General features: G+C 37.6%; 1 protein-coding gene across 4 annotated transcripts; it reads right to left on the bottom strand.

Annotated features, from left to right (window-relative positions):
* Positions 1 to 200: 200 nt before the first annotated feature.
* Positions 201 to 1,974, bottom strand: LOC131061588 (uncharacterized). Of its 4 annotated transcripts, none has more exons than XM_057995354.2 (4): positions 1,768 to 1,974; positions 1,404 to 1,480; positions 1,051 to 1,170; positions 201 to 966 (listed from the first exon to the last, which is right to left on the bottom strand). In XM_057995354.2, exons 3-4 carry the CDS (start codon positions 1,066 to 1,068, stop codon positions 487 to 489), a joined length of 498 nt encoding a protein of 165 aa, XP_057851337.2. In that variant the 5' UTR covers positions 1,069 to 1,170; positions 1,404 to 1,480; positions 1,768 to 1,974; the 3' UTR covers positions 201 to 486. The 4 variants fall into 4 exon arrangements, with proteins under 4 accessions (XP_057851337.2, XP_057851335.2, XP_057851334.2 ...); XM_057995352.2 differs by having other exon boundaries at positions 1,051 to 1,173; positions 1,404 to 1,496; positions 1,768 to 1,973; XM_057995351.2 differs by having other exon boundaries at positions 1,051 to 1,173; positions 1,768 to 1,973.
* Positions 1,975 to 2,187: the final 213 nt, after the last annotated feature.

Genomic DNA, 2,187 nt, shown 5'->3' with positions numbered 1-2,187 from the left:
GTAACTGGGAAACTGGGTAGCTATTTCTGTGTCTGATAAAAGAAAGCTTGAATTGCAAATTTGGTTTAAAATGAAGTATAGAATCAAAGAGCAATAACACATTTATCTATTTCTGCAAATTTGTTTTAAAATAGAGCTCATTCAATTGTCTTAGAATTTCACAGAAATTATTGAAATATTAATTCTGTCACTCAAATATCTGATAACAAGTAACAAACTCTATCCCTGTTCTCACAGAGAAATCTTGGTATATGTATTATAAACATAAAGAAATATGACCTCGTCTTGATACAAAAGCAACCAAAACCTATGAGTGCTACAGCTTGGCGGAGCATTTCTGCCTTGCTCTATATATCTACTGAAAAAGAGAATCCATTATCTACTGAAAAAACAGAATGGGTAAAAAAGTCTTTTTATCTCTACGTCCTGTCTTCGAAGGGTCTTGACAAAATCTGCCCACTCTGCAGGCCTCCAAGTCAGCGAGACTCAGCACAATAATAAAATCCAATGAAAAGCTGTGAGTGCTACAGTGAGAAAACACAGACTGGTAAAAAGCCATGACGGCATCACAGTGTGTAGAGCTACAAGGGAACTCAAATAGGTCGCTGAGGTCAAATAGACAAGGACAATTGTAGGGCCTGTTCTCCGAGCCTTAACAATCGTAAGCACCATTGTCACAATAAAATATACAACAATAGCACTCACAACAAATATATAGAAAAAAGGGCCCTTAGCTTTCATGGCAGCGAGTAGGTAATGAGATCCACTACATACAAAGATGGTCGTGTATGTAATCAAACGGACCATCCATGGAATGGAAACGGGGGCCTTAATCAGTAGCTTTTTCAAGGGCTTCTTTTCCGAGGGCTTCTCACGGTCTGTTTTCTCGAGTTGAGTCTGCTGCTTTTCCAAGGGCTTCTCGCGGTTTGCTTCCTCGAGTTGACTCTGATGTCCATCAGATTTCGCCTGCAAGTCTCACCAAAAAAAAAAGTGTAAATACTTTCATGTTCGCCCACCTAATTTAAAAAGAAATGTTCAAATGTGTTTTACCTCCTTGATGGAATCCATAGCGCCAATGTTTTCTGAGCTGCGTAAATCTCTTACTCGCCGCGTTTTAATAACCCTAAATGCAGCTCTTTAAGGGTTTCTTGTATGACGCACCTTGGCGGGCTTCTGACGTTGAAATATTATGAACGAATGAAAAGGATGATAAAATTTAGACAGAAATTATAACCGGAAGGCTCAATTATTTCAGGCGAAAAATCTGACATATACGATTTGCAATATACACTGACAATACTGTAAAACAATGATACGATTTGCAGTACAGACTGACTCACAGAACTGCAAAATGATATAGATTCAAAACTTAGGATATGCATCATTCATCAAATAAATCATACCTGCTGCCTTCTCCACCTACACACTGCATATAGCAAATATTAGATGTATAGGAGCTTCGAGCAGGTGAAGTGATTTTCTGGTCAGAACAAACACTAGAAATGAAGTTCACATATTTCAATATTGAATGTTAACAATATTAAACTTCATATTAACAATATTTGAAGCTTCAAAAGTAGTATAGGAGCTTCGAGCAGGTGAAGTGATTTTCTGGTCAGAACAAATACTAGAAATGAAGTTCACATATTTCAATATTGAATGTTAACAATATTAAACTTCATATTAACAATATTTGAAGCTTCAAAAGTAGTAGAGAAGAAAATATAGCAACAGAAACAGAGAAGTGAGAAAAAATATAGCGCTCACCGGAGCTTGGAAAGCCTTGTTTCAGTCTTGAACTCCCATTCCTGTTCTTAGTCATACATAGCGTAGGAAGGACATCTATTTATCTGCAAGAAAACGAAAGAAAATTTGAGATGACAGATGGAGGGAATTTGTTGTTTTGAACTGCGCGCCCGTCAGACAAATGTGATGCTTAGTGGGTAGTCTGTTACATACGCACAACGGACTAAATGATTAAAGAGCAGCCGGTATTTTTTGTGACAGGTAGAAAGTTAAAAGAGGCCTCGACTTCCCATTGACACAAGAATCGAGGTTTTTCAAAGCCGAAATTGTTACGTACAGCAGAGCAGCATGAAAGAAGCATGAATCGAGGTTTTTCTTTCAAAGCCTTGATTCAATCATTGGCTTGTAAGATATACACCCCTCACAATGTTTAGAACGGTC

Source organism: Cryptomeria japonica, chromosome 3 (genome assembly GCF_030272615.1).
Source record: "Cryptomeria japonica chromosome 3, Sugi_1.0, whole genome shotgun sequence".
NCBI lineage: Eukaryota > Viridiplantae > Streptophyta > Pinopsida > Cupressales > Cupressaceae > Cryptomeria > Cryptomeria japonica.
This window is presented reverse-complemented; position numbering and strand designations above follow the sequence as displayed.